Source organism: Lynx canadensis, chromosome A2 (assembly GCF_007474595.2).
Source record: "Lynx canadensis isolate LIC74 chromosome A2, mLynCan4.pri.v2, whole genome shotgun sequence".
In the NCBI taxonomy this organism is placed as follows: Eukaryota; Metazoa; Chordata; class Mammalia; order Carnivora; family Felidae; genus Lynx; species Lynx canadensis.
The window spans coordinates 8,383,767-8,401,090 of record NC_044304.2 but is presented as its reverse complement, the minus strand read 5'-3'; the positions used below and the strand labels follow the sequence as shown (position 1 = coordinate 8,401,090).

The 17,324-nt window shown below is 60.7% G+C and overlaps 1 protein-coding gene across 1 annotated transcript; it reads left to right on the top strand.

The window, feature by feature from the left end:
- Window positions 1-266: 266 nt before the first annotated feature.
- ZNF653 (zinc finger protein 653) lies at window positions 267-16,379 on the top strand. The gene is made up of 9 exons (XM_030300967.1): window positions 267-565; window positions 6,426-6,469; window positions 8,243-8,458; window positions 12,764-13,378; window positions 13,519-13,690; window positions 13,792-13,903; window positions 14,986-15,100; window positions 15,629-15,728; window positions 15,967-16,379. The coding sequence occupies exons 1-9, from the start codon at window positions 267-269 to the stop codon at window positions 16,142-16,144; spliced, it is 1,851 nt and encodes a 616-aa protein (XP_030156827.1). The 3' UTR covers window positions 16,145-16,379.
- The last annotated feature ends 945 nt before the right edge of the window (window positions 16,380-17,324 follow it).

The following is a 17,324-nucleotide window of genomic DNA, read 5'->3' as shown; positions in this document are numbered from 1 at the left end:
GGTCTTTCTTCCCGAAGCTGGACTCAAACCTCAGCCCTTCCCTTGGTCTCTGAGAAGTTAGAAAGTTTAACAGAGGAAAGGAATAAAAGGACTGGCCGTTGCTAGCCCTCGCTTGTCGCGCGCATGCGCAGTTTCTGCTCCCGCTCTCCTTTTGGCGCCGTGGGGCAGTGAAAGTCCATGAGAAATTTCCCGTCGGCGCGGAAGATGCGCGCCACTTCCGGCCGGGCTCCTAACAACGGGGGAGGTTGGTAACCAGGGAGGGGGGGATGGCGGAGCGGGCGCCGGAGCCCGAGGCGGAGGCGGAGGCTGAGGCGGGCGCAGGCGGGGAGGCGGCGGCCGAGGAGGGCGCGGCGGGCCGCAAGGCGCGGGGTCGGCCGCGGCTCACGGAATCGGACCGAGCCCGGCGGCGGCTCGAGTCCCGGAAGAAGTACGACGTGCGGCGTGTGTACCTGGGCGAGGCGCACGGGCCCTGGGTGGACCTGCGGCGCCGCAGCGGCTGGAGCGACGCCAAGCTCGCAGCCTACCTCATCTCGCTGGAGCGCGGCCAGCGTAGCGGCCGCCACGGGTGAGGGGGCCCGGCCCCAGGGAGGGAGGGAGCGAGCGAGGGAGGAGACGCCCCCATTCCCAGCCGAGCGTGGTCCCGCCCCCTCTGTCCACGGCCCCGCCCACGGCACCTGTGAGCCCCGCCCAGCGTCCGGGCTGCCGGCCGGGGTCTCCTACCGCCGGTCCTGGGACGCTCCTGGCTCGCGGCCCCGCCTCCCGCCTTTCCGACTGCCCAATCCTGGGATGCGCCCAGCCTCTCGACCCGCCTCCTGACGCTTGGCCCCTCCCGTTAGATTTCTGGCTGCCCAATCCTAGTACAGACCCCACCTCCAAGCGTTCTAACTGCCCAGTCCCCGGAGGGGCGGCCCCGCCTCCTGAGGCCTTAATGCCCCTTCTTCCCTGCTGGTCCTTGGGATCTCACAAGCCTCATTCTCTAAAACCCTTAGGTTGTAGTCTGAGACTGTGACTGGACACCCTGGGCCACACAGCCCTGTCCCGTATAAGGTTCTGGCAGTCCATCTGAGACTGTGTGTGGCCTCATTCCCACAACCTTCCACCCATGAAGACATGGGAAGACTCCTCACGATCCAGATCTCATTCTCTAAACGTCTTGGCTCCTGGGGAGCACCTTAGCCCATAGAGACTCAGGTGAAGAGGAAGCCCCAAGTTAGCGGCTCAGGTAGAGGGCAGAGGTCTTTGCGGAATCTCCATCTTGAGAAGGAGCGGTGTGGATGGAATTTTTCCCTTCCTGCCTTATAGGTCGGTGTGACGACTAAATGAGTTAAAACACAACAAAAGGCTTAGAACATGGTTGGCACATAGTGAGCACCTCAAGTATTAGTCGTTATAATGATACTTGTTCGCTGTCACAAGCAGTGCCGCGACAGAATCCTTGCAGTGCCCTGGTTTTTGTTTGCATACATTGGCATGTTTCCCTAGGGGAAGATTCTGATGGCCAAGAATCCACCAGATCCTTCTGAATTGCATCCACGCCCTCCCTGGGTGGCAGACTGGTTTATATGCCCAAGAGTGGAGCAGGAAATGCTGGGCATTTCAAAAACTCAAGCGCGTGTTGCATTATTGGAGTTTCTGATTCAGTTAGTCTGAGCGGGGTTGCAGACCTTGTATTTTTTTCTGCAAAGCTTCCAGGGAGACATGTGCAGGTGGAGCTGGGGACCACTGGCCAGAGGGAGCCCTTGAAGGTCCCTAAGCTGAAAGTGCTATTTGCAGTAGCGTGGTTTGTGTAAGTCATGCAGGACTGGGGCCTGGACACTGAGACAGTCCAGGAAGTGCATGACAAAAACCGGGCCCTGGGACACGTGGGTAGTCGGGAAAATACAATAACCTGAGTGAGGGGTGTCCTATGGGGAATGGACATGGCCAGAGATAGGGGGCCCGTTATTTTGTTTGCTCACTTATTTGTAACTGCCTTCTACCTGGAAGGATTTCGGTTCAAGACTCTGTAAACATGGACCAGAAGGCAGAAATGAGAACTGGCATGAAAAGAGAAAGGAAAAAGAGGGATACAGGGGGGCCAGGATCAGTGCTACTGGATTGAGGCCTAAGTCACAGGGGACACGACAGAGGGCACTTTTGTGGCATGTTAAGTTAAAAGCCTGACCAGAGTTCGAAAGACATGAAGAAGTGGGAATGGAGAAGAGGCCATGAATTTGCCTCAGAGCTTCCTAGCGACCAGTGGGAAAAGGGAAACAATGGTCAGTCGTGGAGTCGCTGGTGTCATTCGTTTAAGGGATGTTTATTCAGTATCTACTATGTGCCAGACACTTGCAGAGGTGCGGAGGGTGCAGAAAGGAACAACACACACACAAAAAAATCACTGCCTGATGGAACTGCCAGTTAAAATTTTTTTTTAATGTTTATTTGAGAGAGAGAGAGAGAGAGAGAATGCACAGGGGAGGGGCAGAGGGGGAGGCCCAAAATCTGAAGCAGCCTCCAGGCTCCGAGCTGTCAGCACAGAGCCCGACGCGGGGCTCAAACTCAAGAGCCGTGAGATCGTGACCTGAGCCAAAGTCAGACACCTAACCGACTGAGCTACCCAAGGCGCCCCCGGAGCTGCCATTTTAAAGGGCAGAGGGCAGACTGTACTTACTACATGTTTACTATTATTTATAATTCTAAATTACATTACTGTACTATAGATACTAAATTCTATTACTATAATTTGCTAACTTGTGGAGGTTGTGAGAGATCGATAGGGGCCATGGAAAAAACAAAAGTGAAATAGGGAGGGGGGGGTGTGTGCTGGAGATTTAACTAGGGTGTTAGGCTGGGCCACAGTGAGAGGACGGCATTCATGAAGGAGCCAGGGAGACCTATGCAGATACCTGGGGGAAGAATGAGGAAAAAGGATTGGCCAGTGCAAAGGCCCTGAGGCAGGACCCGGCCTGGTGTGTACATGGGGCAGTGAGCCGGCCCATGTGGCTGGAGTGCAACGAGAAGATGAAAAGTGGGGAAAGTGAGGACAGGAAGTTGACAGAGCCTTGTGGACGGCATGGAGAACTCTGGCTTTTCCTCTCAGTGAAGTAGGGGGCCTGATAGGATTTTTTGCTTTTGTTAAGTACAGAATTTTGGACAAAGAGGTCACATACCTGGCTTATGTTTTAACAGAGGCACTCCCTAGGGGCTGTGTGGCAGGAGGATTGGGTGAAATGCGAGTTGAAACAAGGTTGGCTGAGAATTGGCTGCCGTCGAAGGTCCTCGGACCTTGGCTGGTGAGGGGCTCGAGGAGGTTCACTCTTCTCTCTAGCTTTGTATGTGTGTGAATTTTTCCTTTTACATCTTAAACTGTTAACAAGACAATCAAAAGAATCCCGCTGACCCCTACGTTGAGGCTGTGTTCCTATGTCGAGGCGACTACCTTGGTCCAGGTGAGTCCTGACAGGGCCGGGCCCAGGCGGGGCCATGCAGAGGCGGAGAGAAGTGGTTAGAATTAGGGCCAACAGGGTTTGCCGATAGGTGCGGAGACGCGAGATGCCCCAGGTTTGGACCTGAGCACCTGGAAAGTTGCAGGTGCCGTTAACTGAGAAAGGGCAGGTCACGGGACCATAGGACGGCTCTCGTGTGAGATGTCTGGGGACCCCTGCACGTAGTGTCAGGGAGGGCTGGTGGTGGTGGTGCGGTCAGGAGAGGGCCGGGTGGGAGATCCGGATTTGGGACCCACAGCGCCGTGATGGCATGGTGACAGGGGTTGCCAAGGGCGAGTGGGGAGACACGCAGGTCTGAGCCCCGCTTTCGCTCTCTGCGCTTAGAGAAGTCAGGGTCACAGGGGAGGAGCAGAGGCCTGGAGGCGCGTGGAGGACCCGGCGGGGCAGCGTCCTGGAGGCCCCTGGAAGGATCCGCAGGCGGCTGGAACGGGGCAGTTTGGGGCTTGGGGGAGAAAACCCTGAACGGAGGGGTTCAAGGGAGATGGGGGAGAAGACAAGAAGACTGCACGCACATAGACGGCTCCCAAGCGGGGGCAGGGGAATGGGCAGAAGTTGGCAGAGAAGGGGCTCAAGATTATTTAAGTCCGGGGTGGAACTGGTGGTGTGTTTGGACACGGGTGGGGATGAGGGGTCAAGCGTGAAAGCAAATGGCAGAGGAGAGCGGAGGAGAGCTACTGGGCACAACTGTCCTCACGCGCAGGTGGCCTCTACAGGGCGTCGCGTAGGCGGTAGAACGCGGAGAAGCGGGCAAAGGGAGGGACGGCAGTTTGGGGGAGAAAGAACATAGTCTGGCCCCATTGAATCCCCACAGTGGCTCTGTGTGAGAGGCACCGCTGTTTTCCCCACTTCGCAGGTGGGGACACTGAGGCTCAGAGGGGACGAGACCCACTCGCGGTCACACAGCTAGTCGACAGCAGAGATAAGACTTGGACTCAGATCTGACTGACACCCGAGCCTGTCCCCACCACTAAGTGGCGTTCCCAGCACCCCAGTCATGGCGAGGCTGTGAGTGCGGGGAGGGGGCCGTGGGCATTTGGACTTGGGTTTGGGTGAGGATCTGGGTGGCCGGCCTGCCCCCTTGGAGAGCAGGGGAGGGGAAGGGAGGGGAGAGTCATGGGAGGGGGTGGAGGGCATCTGGGATGGGGCGGGGCGGGGGGTGCAGAGGCTGGGACAAGGGCAAAGCCTGGGGAGCTGTCCTCGGACCAGACATGGGGTGTGGGGACTGAGAATTGTCATCAGGCTGGACGGGGGTCAGATGGGGCAGGTGGGGAAGCTGACAAGAGACTTTGGACTGGCTGTCAGGACATTTGCGGTGAGAGCAGGGTCTGGACCATGGCAGGGAGGCTGGCGCTCCAGGGCCAGACGCTGTGATAACGCTGATGGTCACGGTGAGACCATCGCTATGCTGAGCGGTTACCCAGTGCGAGGGGCTACACCAGGCTCTTCCAGTGCGCGTAACCTCATGCCAGCCCCACGAGGCAGGTACTGTTACGATCCCACGCTACAGATGGGGAAACTGAGGCACGGGGAGGCAAGGTCACGCAGGGTCTCGGGGCCTCCCACTGCAGTGTAGAGAAGGGAGGATGAGGAAGCAGCCAGAGTGCATGGGCAGACCCAGAAGCGTGGTGTCAGGAAGGCGGGTGAAGGCCCCTAGTGGGTCCAGGGGAGATTACTCCAAAGCACCCGCCCTCAGCATGTGTAGACCCAGTGCTGGGCCACGGCCAAGCAGCCTATAGGGGGTCGGGATCCCACCTGGCAGTTCTGGTGGCCTTCCTGGTGTGGGAGGCCTTGGGACGGGGGGGTGGGTTTGGGCCCGGCCTTGCCCAGGGCTCCCTGACGCCTCGGTCACTGGGGCACACAGCAGTTAGGGTGCGGGGCCCCAGCCAAAGTGGGGAAGGCCCCAGAGGCGGGTGGGCGTGATGGCCAGGGCGTCTGGACCTGAGCTGGCTCCCCGGGGCGGGACTGATAGAGGGGGCAGCACCTTGGGCTGGGGCCTACATACAGCGGGCAGTGAGGGTCGGGGGCAGGGTCCCTAGCAGTACCAGCCCTCCTGGCTGGGTCTGGCAGTCTCCCCAGGGCTCTCAGCCTGCCTGGGGTTGGGGGGGCGGGCAGGATCCGCAGGGCCCCGGATGGGGCAGTGCAGGTTCTGAGGCCGACTCCGCAAATGTTCTATTGCTGTGTGACAAACGACCACAGACTTAGTGGCTTAAAATCACAAATGATGTCACATTTCTGTGGGTCAGAAGCCCAGCGTGTTTTAGCTGGATCCTCTGCTCAGGGTCTCACAAGGTCGAAATCAGGGTTTCAGCCAGCTGCGTCTTCATCTAGATGCTCAACTAAGGAAAGAGCTGCTTGCAGACACCCTCAGAGCGTTGGCTGACTTAATTTCCTCCTGGGTTGCACAGCCGAGGTCCCCACGGTCTTGCTGGCTGTTGACCGGGACTGCTCTCAGCTCCCAGAGGCTGTTCTCAGGTCCTGGCCCCTCCTGGACCTGCCATATTCTCAGCCTACAGTCTCTGACTGCAGTGGGGCCCATTTAAAGGTTCCCCTGATTAGGTCAGGCCCACCTTGGAAAGCTTCCTCCTGATTCATTCCAAGTCACCTCGCCCCAGGGGGTGGTATCCCATCATATACTCAGGCCGCCCGCTCATGGGCAGAGGATTCTGCAGGGCGTGTGCCCCCGGGCATGGGAGTCGTGGGGCCAGCTGAGAATTCCGCGTGCCACGCTTTCTGTACCCCTTTTCTGACTTCTCCGCTCCCCGGCCATGGGCCCCTGGGCAGGCAGCCTCACTCCTCTGAGCCTCATTCTCCCACGTGGTGAAATGCGTGGTGATGCTAGACCACCTTTAAGGGCTGGTGTCCATGGAGGAGAGAGTGGAGACCCCTGGGAAATAGGACAGGCCCTGTGCTTACTCCCCCTGCCTCTCTCTCTTACAGGAAGCCTTGGGAGCAGGTCCCCAAAAAGCCAAAGCGGAAGAAAAGTAAGTGGGGCTTCAGCCGGGGCGGGGGGGATGGGATGGGTGTTGGGAGTAAGAGGCTTTGTTGTGCGTTCCCTCACTCATGCTCAGGCACCACGGGCCAGGGGCTGTGCGGGGCAGGACAGACCCAGCCGTGCCCCCACGTAGCCCATGGTCTCATGGGAAGGCAGGGGACAGGCCCAGTGGGGCCATGGCAGGGAGGTAGGGGCACTGCGGGCCCGGGGACACAGCCAGGCCTGCGGGGGGGGGGAGGGGTGGGGGCAGGAAAGGTCCCAGAGGGGACTGGAACGTGTGCTGTGCCCAGTGGGGGTGCCTCCGCCATTCCCAGCTCCCACACAAAAGGCTAAGTCACCACTGGAAAGCGGTTACAGTTGTCAGAGGCATGGGCCAAGCTACGTATGTGACCTCCATATCCCAAAGTGTGGGAAGGGAGATGACTGGAGAGGCTGCTGCTGGTGGTGTCCCTATTTGCCCGTGGTTGTCACTGGGTGGGAGGCCCCAGGCAACCCCCCTAGGCCCAAGGACCCTTCTGGGCCGCCTCCTCATGTCCCAGCTTGGAAGACGGGGAGGACACTTTCCTCCCCATCGGCTGCAGGACAGGCACCATTACACATATCACAGGTACCATTTCTTGGGCATTCAAAGTGTGTCCAGCCCTGTTCTGTGCCCTGCCGACGTCTTCACTCCCTCCTCTCTGGAAGCCCTCGAGAAATGGGGACCATTATTCTCCCTGACCCAGAAAGGGCAGGTGAGGGTCAGAGAAGCCAAGTCACTTGCCTGGAGCCACCTAGCTATGATGTGGCAGTCAGGATTTGAATCACACGGTCTAGCTCCCCCTGGGCCCACCTCCTTGAAGCATTTACTCATCCAGCAAACATTTGCTGAGCATCTACTATGTACCAGGCCCTACGTAGGCATTGGGGATACAGGAGGAACAACACAGATAGTGTCCCTGCCCTTGGGGAGCTGACATTCTATTAGGGAAGACAGAAACACGGAAACAGATAACCACAGACGGTATCTAGGTGCTACCTGGAGAGAAAGGGCAGCAAGTCAGGTCAGCTGGAAGGACAGTGGGGAAGGGGTGGCAGACCGAGGGAAAGACCTGAGAGGGGGAGGGCAAGGCAGTTGTCTGGAAGAAGAAGACACAGTCTGTGCAAAGGCCCTGAGGCAGGACCGTACCCTGCTCGTTTCAGGAACAGGGAGGAGGCCGTGAGGCTGGAATAAAGTGATCAAGGGGAAGGACGGGAGGTGATGGGGCAGAACATTCGGGGCCTGGAGGGTCGGGGGAGGACTTTGGCTTTTACCCCCAGCCAGGGGGAGCCCTGGTGGGTTCTGGGCAGAGGAGGGGCATGGCCTGACTCCAAGTGCTTGCAGCAGGGGCCTTCTGTCCGCCGCGGGCGAAGTAGACAGATGTGGGAGCAGGGAGACCAGGGCAGAGGGGCTCTGCTGGGCCAGGCCAAAGACGCTGATGAGGATGATTCTGTTAACAACAGGCAGCTAATAATTACTGCGCACCTACTACGTGCCAGGCTCCATCGTTTATGTGATTTCGCTTATTCAGTGAGGACAGCCTCGCCCGCCTCTGTTATCAGCAGAGTGTGTGGCACCTCCCGGAGCCCGTTTCTCCATCTGTGAACCGGGGACGGGCCCGGACAGGGCTCGGGAAGGTGTCTCAGCCCCGCCCCCACCGGGTGCCGTAAGGCCGGTGTGTTCCGAGGCCCTCGGAGGGACAAGCGCCATCCCTGACCCCGGGGCCCTGCCACGCGTGCGCAGGGAGGCGACGCAACGTGAACTGCCTGAAGAACGTGGTGATCTGGTACGAGGACCACAAGCACCGCTGCCCGTACGAGCCGCACCTGGCCGAGCTGGACCCCACCTTCGGCCTGTACACCACAGCCGTGTGGCAGTGCGAGGCCGGCCACCGCTACTTCCAAGACCTGCACTCGCCCCTGAAGCCACTCAGTGATTCAGACGCCGACAGCGACAAAGGTGGGTCTGGGGCCGGGGTGGGGGTGGGGGGGGCGCCCGCCGGCCTCCAGGGTGTGAGGGCTCCACGGCTGCTTATGGGGGGGTCACCCCAGACCCCCGGCCCTCTCGTGGGTCTTGTCAGCCTCAGGCCAGCACTAGAAGCCTCACAGTGACGAGAAAGGCATGGACGCCGGCTTCAGGGACGGAGCCCGGCCCCGGCAGGCTGGTGCACTCTTCCTGTCCTTCTGGAGCAGGGAAGCGGCCCCCGTCTTCCAGGGGACACCTGCGAGGGCTTGGCCCACCTGTGCTCAAGGCCGGCGGCTGGAGGGAGGGGTGGGTGCCGGGCCTGGGTGCTCGCCCCGGCCTCTCCCTCCTCCTCTGTTGTCTGTGGCCCTTTCTCTTTCGGTCCTGGGCGGTCTCTCCCAGCCTCCTCTTCTCGCCGCCTGTCTGCCCGGTCCTCCTCCTCCCTCCCCATTCTCGGCTCTCGAGCTCTCTCTTGTTCCCCCTCCCTCTGTCGCCCATCTTTTCTGTTTCATCCTCTCCCTTCTGTTTCCTGCCTTTTCCCTGCCCCCCCCGTCTCTCCCTGTCTCCCCGACTCCCTTCCCCCCCCATCTGTTTCTCCCCCCACTGCCCTGCGCGTCTCTCACTGTCCCTGACCCTCTCCTGCCATGCTCTGTGGGTCACACGTCCTGAGCTGACAGTGGGAGTGGGAGGGACTCAGTTACGAAGGCCCAGTTGGCCCTGGTGGGTGGTGAGGAGCTGCCCGCCTGCCTCGAGCTCGGCTTCAGCCTCGGGCTCAGGAGCACAGGGCTCACCGCCAGGCGCCCTGCCAGGGTGGAGGGTGAGGTCAGTCACCGGGGCTGAGCCCGTGCTGGCAGGAATCTCGGAGCAGGTGGCATCCCAGCTGGCCAAGGGGAAGCCGTGGGCGAGAGGTGTTCCAGGTGGGCACCCTGGCCAACGGCTGTCCCGTGTGCGTCCGCCAGACCCCACCACGCGGCCGGCCCCTCGGCCATCGTCTCCCCACTCCGGGTCCCGCCCCCGACCACGCTCAGTCCTCCCTACAGCTCTTCGTTAGCCCCACTTGGCAGTTGAGGACACCAAGGCCCTGGGACTAATGTGACTGACCTCCCTGGTGATGGGTCCGCCGGGACGGGGATGGCACCCAGAGGAGCCCCCTTGCGCCCCCACCCAACTCTGACACCGGTGGCTGGTGGATCTGGCTCTCAGGAATGAGTGCGGGGATCCTTGGCCGGGTCTGCCATGGCTGCAGGGGAGGGGGGCGCTGTGAAGGGAGGGGGGCTGTGTCCCTGTCCCAGCCCTGTTCCCTCAGCGGCACCCTTATCAGCTCCCTGCCTGGGGTGGCCCTGCCACTTCTCAGTAAGAGGACCTCCTGCAGGACTTGGAGAAGCCAGGGGGTGCACAGCCACTTCTGTGACCAAGGTCATGGTCAAGTGGAGAGAGTTGGGGATCCAGGCACACACCCTGGCCGAGCCCCCAACTAACTAGGTGACTGCCCCTTGCTTTAGGGGGGGGCCAGGGAGCTCAGCTCACCCTGTAGATTACAGGGTGTTACAAGGAGGGGCCAATCCCCCTACCCCACCCCTGCTATCCCAGGGCCGTGAGTCAGGGATGGGGCGTTATGATAAGAATGATAATAGAAACAGCGATAGGGTGCTCACTCTGAGCCTGGTACTGTCCTAGGCCCTTAACGTATATTTACTCACTAAATAGCCCAAACAGCCCCTGGAGTAGGTGCCGAGTTATCCCCAGGCCCACACAGGTTCCATAAGGCCCCCACATCCACACAGCTGGAGGGGTGGGGGCGCCAAGATCCCACCCCCGAAGTCTGGCTCCAGAGCCTGTGTGCTCCATCTGACCCCCTGAGAGTGTAGGACACGTGGTCCCCGGACAGTGTGCCCGACTCTGCGGGAGTGTGGAACGTCAGGGTCAGCTATTGACTTTTTCTTTCTCTCCTCTCTTTTTTTTTTTTTTTTTTTTTTAAGTCTATTTATTTTGAGAGAGACAGCGACAGCATGAGTTGGGGAGGGGCAGTGAGAGAGGGAAATCGAGAGAATCCCAAGCAGGCTCCGTGCTGTCAGCACAGAGCCTGATGTGGGACTCGAACTCTCGAAGCCGTGACCCGTGACTCTCGAACTCGACCCATGAAGCCGTGAGATCATGACCTGAGCCGAAACCAAGAGTTGGACGCTAACCGACTGAGCCACCCAGATGTCCCAACAATTGGCTTTTTCTGTCCCCAGTCTCCCTGTGTGTGGGCTTTAGCACAAAATACCTGGGTGAGATGTCGGTCGCCTTGGCCTTCATCACGGTGTCGGTTTGAGATTCATTCATTTCTACAAACATGTGCTCAGTGTGTGCTAGGCAGCCTTCTGGGCACTGGGGCCTGAGCACAGGGACCCCAGTGGTTATGGAGCTTACGATCTAGAGGGGAAGCAGACAGTAAACAAGATAGACCATTAAAATCTAGAGTACAGTGGAGGTTCCTGGGTGGCTCAGTCGGTTAAGCATCCGACTTCGGCTCAGGTCACGATCTCACGGCTTGTGGGTTTGAGCCCCACACTGGACTCTGTGCTGACAGCTCGGAGCCTGGAGCCTGCTTCCGATCCTGTGTCTCCCTCTCTCTCTCTGCTTCTCTCCCGTTTGCACTGTCTCTTTCTCTCTCAAAAATAAATAGATGTTAAAAAAAATTTTTTTAATCAAAAAAATAAAATCTGGAGTACGGTGGAAGGTGATATTTTGGGGAAAAATAAAGAAGAGAAAAAAGTGATATTTAAGACAAGGTGGTCAGAGGCCTTCCTGAATAAATACCATTTTCTTAAAGGGTCTGATGGAGGTGGGGGAGAGGGAGCCCACGCAGGTGTCTGAGAGAAGAGTGTTCAGGCAGAGCAAAGAGCAAATGCAAAGGCCCTGAGGCAGGAGACTGCCTAGGGTCCCTAAATACACGACCTACACTGGGGGGCAGCAGAGGAGGCGGCGGGATGGAAGAGCCCCCGGCAGCTGTCCACATGGAGGCATCGGGGTATGGGTGGTGGCAGTATAATGAAAATAGGTCCCCGGTTCCTGGCACAGAACTCCTACAGCCCTTGGAATTGCCTGAGTGATGGGAATATTTTTCATTGTTTGTAAAGAGCCCTTTTCATAAGGAGCCCCTTTGGATCACGCCTGAGTCTATGCTAATGAGGTGACTCAGGCAGGGTCCCCTAGAGAGCTTCAGGATGGGGACTGGTCACCAGAAATACCAAACACATGATTAGAGGGGGGACTCTCAGCCCCACCCCTGACTCCCAGGCAGCAGACTGGGGCTGGAGACTGGGTTACAAAACTCTTAAGTAACAAGATCCAGGGAGCTTGCAGGTTGGTAAACACCTTGAGGTTCTAGGAGGGTGGCGGGTCCAGAGAGAGCATGATAGCTCCCACCCCAGCAGCCCCTGCACCTCACCCTACGCTTCTCTTCCATCTGACTATTTGCTGTGTTGCATCTTTTATGATAAAAGTGTAGTCGTCAGTTGGGGCGCTTGGGCGGCTCAGTCGGTTAAGCGTCCGACTCTTGATTTCGGCTCAGGTCATGATCTCATGGTAGTGAGTTGGAGCCCCGCATCGGGTTCTGCACTGAGCATGAAGTAAGATTCTCTCTCTCCCTCGCCCCTCTGCCCCCCCCCCCGTTCAAGCACACACTCTCTTTCTCAAAAAAAAAAAAAAAGAAAGAAAAAAGAAAAAAAAAAAACCACCAAAACCAAAAAACTGTAGTCAGTAGGTAAAGCACTTGCCTGAGTTCTATGAATTGTTCTAGCAAATTATCGAACCCGAAGAGGCTGTCGTAGAAACCCGCCATTTATGGCCAGAATTACAATGGCCTTCGGCCTGCAGCCGGCGTCTGCAGTGGGGGCAAGCAGTCTTGTGGGACCTGAGCCCTCAGCCTGTGGGATCCGACACTCTCTCCCGGTAGATAAGTGTCAGAACTCAAAACGAGTTGGTGTCAAGATGAGGGCAGTTTAACACCATCAGGCTGGCTGAAACCCTGGGGCGAGCGAAGCGCGGAACCTCCCAGGCCTGGGGGAGCTGAAGAGGCTGGGCAGGAACCCCCAGGGAGGGGCCAGGAAGCCAGCATTCGGGTCTGGAGGCCGAGGGAGGGGAGAGTCTCTGAGGAGCAGAGGTGGGGGAGCGGGGTGGGGGGGACTGAGAAGTGACCGATGTTTGTGGCACTGAGGGGGTGACCGTGCCCAGCCCCGTAGTAAGCACTCAGCATACGCCTCTGCTGCTGCCACTGTTGCTACTGTAACTGTCTCCTTTCCTCTGTCGCCACAGTGGGCAATGGCCTGGCGGCCAGCAGCTCCGACCCTTCTAGTTCCGGCTCCGGTTCTGACTCGGAGGAGCCCCCCGAGGGCCCGCCGGCCAAGGGAGCGGCCGTTGCGGCGGCGGCGGTGACCCCCTCCAGCCCGGCGGGCAGCAGCGGGCTCATCACTCAGGAGGGCGTGCACATCCCCTTCGACGTCCACCACGTGGAGAGCCTGGCGGAGCAGGGCGCCCCGCTGTGCCCCAACCCGGCGGGCAGTGGGCCCGAAGCCCTGGAGACGGTGGTGTGTGTGCCGGTGCCCGTGCAAGTGGGCCCGGGCCCCGGCACCCTCTTTGAGAACGTGCCCCAGGAGGCGCTGGGCGAGGTGGTGGCCAGCTGTCCCGTGCCAGGCATGGTGCCCGGCTCGCAGGTGATCATCATCGCAGGCCCCGGCTACGACGCCCTCACGGCCGAGGGCATCCACCTCAACGTGGCAGCGGGCAGCGGTGCCCCCGGCGGGGGCCTGGGGGACGAAGTGCCCTGTGCCGTGATGGAGGGCGTAGCAGCCTACACCCAGACGGAGCCCGAGGGCAGCCAGCCCAGCACCATGGACCCTGCCGCCATGGCAGGCATCGAGACCAAGAAAGGTCTGGGGGCCGCGCCGGTCCAGGGGGGCTGCCGCGGTCTCTGGGAGGTGGGGGGAGTGGGGAGGAGTGGCCCCGGAGCCCACTCCTCCGCCACGCAGGCCCTCCACGGACACCCGCCCTGTGTCCACCTCCCCCCGTAGAGAAGGAGGACCTGTATGTGCTCAAGAAGGAGGAGAAGGAGGAGCCCGTGGCCCCAGAGCTGGCGGCGGCAGCGCCTGAGAGCGCAGAGCCCGAAGCCGAGGCAGACGGGGAGGAGCTGGACGGCAGTGACATGTCGGCCATCATCTACGAGATCCCCAAGGAGCCCGAGAAGTGGGTGCCCGGGCAGCTGGGGGCTGGGACGAGGAGCAGCCGACGGGCCCACAGCCTGCCTGGCGTGGGAGCCCTGATGCCATGGGCCCCTTCCCCTCCAGGAGACGGCGGAGCAAGCGCACTCGGGTGATGGATGCCGACGGCCTGCTAGAGATGTTCCACTGCCCCTACGAGGGCTGCAGCCAGGTCTATGTGGCCCTCAGCAGTTTCCAGGTGAGGCCGCCACCCGAGCTGGCCGAGCGGGGCCCGCTTCTGTTTCCCGCCGCCTGTGTGCTGGCGTCCGGGCAGTGTGGCTCGTGGAGGGCGCCGCTTGGCCCCGCCAGGTGCCACTGGCCTGCCTCCCACGCGGCTGTCTCTCAGCAGCTTCTCACCGACCCTGCCTCAGCCACAGGGCACCAGGCGTCGCCTCGCTGCCTTCCCCTCCTGCTCTCCAGTGACTTGTCCTGCCTTCTCAACCAGCCTCTCAACTCCTCCTGCCTTTCCCCAGGCCACCTTCTCGGCTCAGGATGCCCCTCCCCCAGGAAGCCCACCCTAGTCCCCCAGGGCGGGTGGGGCCTTTGAGCCCCGGATGACCGCACCACCAGGACGCGCCTGTAGTTTGTCCTCTGGAGCCTGGACGGGACGCCCCAAGGGCAGAGCCAGGGTCTCGTCACGTTCCCACTGGTGGCAGGAGGCGGCACCAGTGGCCCTTTGCATTTGCCGAGTTTCGTTTTCATTAAGCACGTATTGAGCACCCACCAGGTGCCAGGCCCGGTGGTGCCGGGCACTTGGAGCTGCAGGGGTGCTGCAGGGGTGAGTTAAAGAATGAAAGAACAAAGGAATGAATGACTCGGGGTGGGGGGCGGGGAGAGCGAGGTGGCTGCCTGCTCCAGGCCATGGAGACAGCATAGCTCCGTGGCAAAGCCTACTGTGGGAGTTCACCCTGGAATCCAGTCCAGCCCTTCCCCTGCCCACCTGTGAGACCCACGCCAAACTGGAAGCCTCTGGAGCCTCATCCCCCATCCACAAAGTGGGCAAAGGGCGGGGCCCCAGCACAGGGTTATGACAAGGCTGACTGATGCCCCAGCCCGGGCCCTGGCTGCAGCAGGTGCACAGTGAAGTGGCAGTAGATTCCAGTTGTGCCCCGGGGTCCCTGCTCAGAGCTGGGAGTCCCTCCCAGGGGCAGGGGCACCCATCTTCCTCCAGGGGGGCTGGCCCCAGCCTGCCTCCCAGCTCCCCTTCTCTGTCCCCACCCTGGGGAGCCCTGGAGGTGGCCCCTGGCACCCACAGCCCCGCTCCACCCCTCTTGCCTGCAGAACCATGTCAATCTTGTGCATCGGAAAGGGAAGACCAAAGTGTGTCCACACCCTGGCTGCGGCAAGAAGTTCTATTTATCCAACCACCTGCGGCGGCACATGATCATCCATTCAGGTCAGGCCCGGGGTGGGGCTGGCAGCACGGGGCATGGGGTCCTGGGCCTCAGGTTTAGGGCGGGGTCAGGAGTCCCCAGGCACAGGACTACCACCCAGGGTGTGGGCTGCGGACTCAGTGGGGAGCTGTGTTGCCTCTGTCCAGTGGGAGGGCATGGCTTCAGATTTTTCGAGCGGCAGGAACTTCGGATTTGTATGTGAAGTCGCCCCAAAGTTCAAATATTGGGGTCAAGTTCAGACCCGCTTAGGCTTGGCAGTTGGCACACGGTGCCTCCCAGGGAGTCGAGTTCACATTTCCAGCTCTGCTGGTGGCCTTACCCCGCACATTCTAATAAGCATCACCTTGGGCTGTAAGCTGCCCTCCGTATTAGCCGCCCTCGTTTCTATAGTCAAGCGTTGGCTCTCAGAAGCTGTGGGGTTTGGGTCGCTCGCGCCCCTACGTCCGGGAGACCACTCTCTACCCGGTTTGGGCGGCGCCCTGCAGCCCCCGCCCCCAACGGCGGCGCGCTCAGCCCCGCCTCTCCCCCAGGTGTCCGTGAGTTCACCTGCGAAACCTGCGGCAAGTCCTTCAAGAGGAAGAACCACCTGGAGGTGCACCGGCGCACCCACACCGGGGAGACGCCCCTGCAGTGAGTGACGGGCTTCCTGCGAGGGCGCTGGGAGGGAGGGGGTCTGGGCCCGGGCCGGCAGAGGGCGGGTCCACCCCTCGGGTTGCCTTGCCCAGTTCCACGTGCGCTCGCATCCCGGATGGCGCCTCCCCTTTCTGGGGCCGGCTCGGTCCACGTAACTTGGGGCCCGCCTCCAAAGGCGGCTCCGCCCCAGTCTGACCCCGACCCGGCGTCGCTCGCCCCGGCCCGCCCCCCGCAGGTGCGAGATCTGCGGCTACCAGTGCCGGCAGCGCGCGTCGCTCAACTGGCATATGAAGAAGCACACGGCCGAGGTGCAGTACAACTTCACGTGCGAGCGCTGCGGGAAGCGCTTCGAGAAGCTGGACAGCGTCAAGTTCCACACGCTCAAAAGCCACCCGGACCACAAGCCAGCCTGACCCATCCAACCACTGACCGCCCCTATTTATTCGTCCACTCGGACACCACGCCTGGGCTTGCTGGGGCCCAGACAGCCGCGGGGGCCTCCCGGACCGCGGGCCGGAAGGAGGCGCCCCTGCTCTGCCCTGGGGCTGGGCCCCCTCCAACCCCGCCCTATCTCTGGAGGTGGCGCCTGGGGTTGCACTGCCAGAACTGTGTCAAGAGAGCAGAGCGAGATTAAAGAGCGAGAAAGGAGATGCCCTTCCCCTAGGCCTGGATGATTTGGGGAGCTGGGCCCCTCTGTCTCCAACCTGGTCCCTTCCTGAGCGAGGCTAAGGCAGGCGGTGATGCCCCTTTCCTGACAGCCTCTGCACTGCCTCGGCTATCTGGGCCTGGAAACCCCGAACACTCCGTCTCACGGGGTCAGAGGGTGGGAGGTTGGGAAACGGGAGGCCACCGGACATCTCCTGGGACTCAGGATCTTGATGCCCACTCCTAATCCCTCATGGAATACTAATTCCCCACCCTCAGAGAGCTCAGGGAGCGGTTGGGGAGATGTTCAGTAAACACCTATGTAAGACATCTACAGCTGTTGACAAGTGCCGTGCAGGAGATAGGGTGATATGTTAGTTTCTGGAGGCGCTGTTTAAGTCGGTGGTCAGAGAGGACCTCCCTGAGATGGTGGCCTTTGAGCATAGTCCAGAATGACAAAGAGGTTCCATCCCTGAAGAGAGCTGGAGGAGGCAAATCCCAGGCCGAAGGAACAGCCAGTGCCAAAGCCCCGAGGTAGAACGGCTCGGCGTGTTCCTGGAACAGGAAGCCTCGTTGGGGAGGGGAGCTGGCAGCGGCGGGGAGGCTGCCCTGGCCCCATTTCCCGGAGGAGGATGCCTGAGGTCGCCGCCTCCTCCTGCTGGCTGCCAGCAAGAGGCGGGAGCGATACCAGGCCGGCGGCCGCCAGGTGGCGCGCAAGCTGCGTGGGCCCTGGTGGCCGCAGCCACGTGACCCCGGGGACCGCAGCCGCGAGCCAAAGCACGTGCCCGAGGGAGCCCTGTGGCGCCACGCGCAGATTGGCCCCTTAGGCGCCTCACCAGCTCGTGGGGGCGGGGCCGCAGCTAGGCTTCATTTTACACTTTGGATCGGGGTTTATTCTAACCAGGGACAGAGGTATCGGCGAGGATGAGCAAGTCCGGCCGTTGGGGC

What these genes read in the sequence shown, in the direction of transcription:
- ZNF653 (XM_030300967.1), top strand. Translation starts at nt 267, where the DNA reads ATGGCGGAGCGGGCGCCGGAGCCCGAGGCGGAGGCGGAGGCTGAGGCG. An exon ending in ATCCCCAAGGAGCCCGAGAA is followed by an intron (nt 13,691 to 13,791) that starts GTGGGTGCCCGG and finishes CTTCCCCTCCAG; the next exon opens with GAGACGGCGGAGCAAGCGCA. An exon ending in GCACATGATCATCCATTCAG is followed by an intron (nt 15,101 to 15,628) that starts GTCAGGCCCGGG and finishes CCTCTCCCCCAG; the next exon opens with GTGTCCGTGAGTTCACCTGC.